Source organism: Canis aureus, chromosome 14 (assembly GCF_053574225.1).
Source record: "Canis aureus isolate CA01 chromosome 14, VMU_Caureus_v.1.0, whole genome shotgun sequence".
NCBI classification, from domain to species: Eukaryota; Metazoa; Chordata; class Mammalia; order Carnivora; family Canidae; genus Canis; species Canis aureus.
Window position 1 is genome coordinate 13,473,132 of NC_135624.1, and position 3,874 is coordinate 13,477,005.

Below are 3,874 nucleotides of genomic sequence, written 5' to 3' on the forward strand. Positions count from 1 at the left end.
AGTAAAGGGAAAAGCTAAAATTAGGAGGAAAACAGTGGAAAAGGAAAAAAACAAACAGCAACAACAAAAATAAAAGCACTAAAAAGGAAATGATTAAAAATCCTGTACAGATATTTGTTTGTTCTTTTGTTTTCCTCCCAAATGCCTCTGTGTGGTAGCCCCAGTCTGGTAGATTACATAGATAGAAACAAACATTTATTTAAATACGAAGTGAGGGATCCCTGGGTGGCTTAGCGGTTTAGCGCCTGCCTTTGGCCCAGGGCATGATCCTGGAGTCCTGGGATCGAATCCCACATTGGGCTCCTTGCGTGGAGCCTGCTTCTCCCTCTACCTCCGTCTCTGCTTCTCTCCCTCTCCCTGTGTCTCTCATGAATAAATAAATAAATAAAATCTTTAAAAAATAAATAAGAAATGAAAAAAGAGAATACTAATGATATAATGATAATACATTGTATTTGTATGGCATTTTAGAATTTCCATCTTGCCTAGAAAATAAAACCTAATCTTTGACAGAATGACATGGAAAGAAGCAGCGAAAAAGGGAGGTTCCGAAAGAGAATTGTCTTTCAGGTAAGCAAGTGCTTTTTACAGAAACACATGTTAATTCATCAATTTTGTGCAATGAGATGACGAAACTCCAATCTTCCTCTGAAGGAAAATAGATGAGAACTTTTATTGATCTTGATCAGGAGGATTACAGTGTTGTTGAATAAACAACACAATAAGAATATTTTCTTAAATATAAAGACCAAATGAAACTGATCTGCATTTATCCATGTAACAGTTTTGTGAGCTTCTTTGGAGATACATCTCTTTTAATACAAGCAAAGAAGTAACGAGAGCCCTTTGTAATTATGCTGATATAAGGACAGACCAAGTAAGCCTGAAAGAGGAAATCCATCTAGAATCAAATGATTACATGCAGTGTGGATATAGAATTTGATTAAAATTTTAAATGAGCATTTTATTTTTAATAATTAAAATGTAATTCGGAAGGAAATTTTAGATAACCCCCTATATTTCATTGAAATTGTGACTTTCCCATCTCTGCAATTTAAAAGACTGCATTATTAAGCATTATTCATATCTTGATCACCTTAAGTATCAAGTGAATTATTTAGAGAAGTAACCTGAGACTTTCAGTGAATCATGTATATCTCCTTTGCATGACTCAATTTCTTTATTCTATAGAAGAGAAATAATATATATTTTGATGCAAGATATTGTTAAAGACAGAAACAAATGGACATATATTTCAAATCACTTCATTTTGAGAATAAACTTCCTTTTTAAAAAAGATTTTATTTATTTATTCATGAGAGACACAGATAGAGAGGCAGAGACACAGGGGGAGGAGAAGCAGGCTCCATCCAAGGAGCCTGATGCGGGACTCGATCCTGGGAATCTGGGATCACGCCCTGAGCCAAAGGCAGATGTTCAACTACTGACCCACCCAGGAGTCCCATAAACTTCCTTTTTAAGAGCAGTTTGTGATTTACAGAAAAATGAAGAATATAGTGTAAAGAGTGCTCACATGCAGCCTTACCAAATTTCTCTGATTATCAACGTCTTGCTTTACTATGGCACATGGTTACTCTTCATGAACCCATATCAACGCCATATTATTAACCAGAGTTCATAGTTTACTCATTTGTCTTCAGTTTTTATCTACTACCCTTTTGTGTTCCAGGATTGCATTCAGGATACCACATTACATTAGTGATGTAAAAGAGACAATAATCATTTAGATCTTTCATCCATTTTGAGTTTATCTTTGTGTATGGTGCAAGAGAGTGGTCTCGTTTCATTCTTCTGCATGTGGATGTCCAATTTTCCCAGCACCATTTATTGAAGAGACTGTCTTTCTTCCAGTGGATAGTCTTTCCTCCTTTATCTAATATTAGTTGACCATAAAGTTGAGGGTCCAAAAAAAAAAAAAAAGAGAGACATAATCATTATGTCTCTTTTGGCTCTGCCTGGCTGTGAGGGTTTCTCATATTTTCCCTTGTTTTTGATGTCCTTGAGCATTTTGAGGGTCGGTCAGGGATATTGCAGGGTGCTCTTCTCTTTCAATTTGCCTGATATTATTCTCATGATTGGGCAGGGGTTATGAGGGAGGCAGATCATAGAAGTAAAGTTTCATTTTCATCACATCATATCAAGGGTACAAACTATCAATAGGATTTGTGATTATTGATGTTGACACTTAATGGATGTGTTTGTCAAATTTTTCCACTGTAAATCTTTTGTCTCCCCTTGTCCATGCTGTAATCTTTCCAAGAACATCTCTATGCCTAGCTAACACTTAATGAGTGTGGAGCTATACCACTTGTTCTTTTTTTTAAATAAGAAAAACTTTATTTTTAAGATAAAACAAATACTACAAACACACATCCGAACACAAGTGAGTAAGTTCACTGGGTTTTATAAATGAGAAAGCTGCACTCAGGTGTTGGTTAGAACTAGAAACATAAAGATGTCCCCTGCTTCTGATGGCATGGGTACAACATGTGCTTATCTAAGAAGTTGTTTTGTGGTGGCATAAACGTGGAAATATATGACAAGAGTGAAGTGATACAAGAAAGAAATGCAGGTGGGTGAAAGCTTTAAGACCCTTCCCACCACCCTAATGTGCTCTCATTTTGCTTTGGGGAATTAAAGCAATCTGCAAGTCATCTTACAAAGAACTTAATGTCCGAGAACACTTTCAAATACCTGAAAGAGATTCAAGATTGTTACTAAAGTTATACAGGGAGGTCAGTAGGAGAAAATAGTTCATGTACTCAGAACCCAGGTTTCACACAATTATGAAAAGAAGAGGCTGATCTAAGTAAAGACTGGTCTTATTCATGACGTGCAGGAACTTCTCATTGACTTCTCTATCTCCATGGCGATCAGCTTCATCGATCATTTTCTGCAGCTTCTCATCAGTGAGGTTCTCACTCGACTCCTTGGCCACATGCTTTAGATTTTTGAATCTTATCTTCCCAGTTTCATCATCATTGAAGAGCTTAAAAGTTTTCAGAATTTCTTCTTTGGTATCTTTCTCAGATATTTTCTGAGTCATCACAGTCAAAAAGTCACTAAAGTTCATTTTTCCTGTCCATTCCCTATCGATTTCACTTATCATTTTCTTTCTTTTTTTAAAAAATGTTTTTTTTTATTCATGAGAGATAGAGAGAGAGAGAGAGAGAGAGGCAGAGACATAGGCAGAGGGAGAAGCAGGCTCCCTGCAGTCAGCCCGATGTGGGACTTGATCCCAGGACCCCAGGATCATGACCTGAGCCAAAGGCAGAGGCTCAACCACTGAGTCACCCAGGTGACCTCTCATCATTTTCTTGATCTCTTCTTTCTGGGGTTCCAAGCCCAGTGCCCTCATTGCCATTTTAAGTTCCTTAACATCTATGGTCCCAATTCCATCAGCATCAAAGAGATCAAAAGCTTCTTGGGTTTCCTGTTTCTGTTCTTCTGTCAGCTCCAGCTTAGAACTCATCCTTTCCTTTGTCGATGGTTAGATGATGCCATGCTTGTCTTCTTAAAGTTAGAGGCCTTTGCTGATGGACTCCACTGCCCTTTGTTATGGCAACTCTATCCCTTGTTCTTTAGGACAGAATAGCTACATACATTATTTGGAATTTTTCTGCATGGAAGATTTGTCTCTTCTTTCTCATTTATTCATTTATATAATCATTTATTTTATATCAGTATGAACCCATAAATGTTTATTTTATACTGTGGGTTATAATATAATGCTACTTGATTTACTGTTGCTCAGATTACTCAAACTTTGGTCACTGGAAGCTCTTATAGTTGACTTCTGTGCCCTTCTGACATAGACCCACAACAGGTACTTGTTTTTTTTTTTCTACTTTCA

General features: G+C 36.9%; 1 protein-coding gene across 1 annotated transcript; it reads right to left on the reverse strand.

The window, feature by feature from the left end:
* Positions 1-2,797: 2,797 nt before the first annotated feature.
* Positions 2,798-3,493, reverse strand: LOC144283822 (centrin-2-like). The gene is made up of 2 exons (XM_077848378.1): positions 3,305-3,493; positions 2,798-3,058 (listed from the first exon to the last, which is right to left on the reverse strand). The coding sequence occupies exons 1-2, from the start codon at positions 3,491-3,493 to the stop codon at positions 2,798-2,800; spliced, it is 450 nt and encodes a 149-aa protein (XP_077704504.1).
* Between the last annotated feature and the right edge of the window lie 381 nt (positions 3,494-3,874).

What these genes read in the sequence shown, in the direction of transcription:
- LOC144283822 (XM_077848378.1), bottom strand. Translation starts at nt 3,493, where the DNA reads ATGAGTTCTAAGCTGGAGCTGACAGAAGAACAGAAACAGGAAACCCAA. An exon ending in GTCACCTGGGTGACTCAGTG is followed by an intron (nt 3,059 to 3,304) that starts GTTGAGCCTCTG and finishes GTGATGACTCAG; the next exon opens with AAAATATCTGAGAAAGATAC.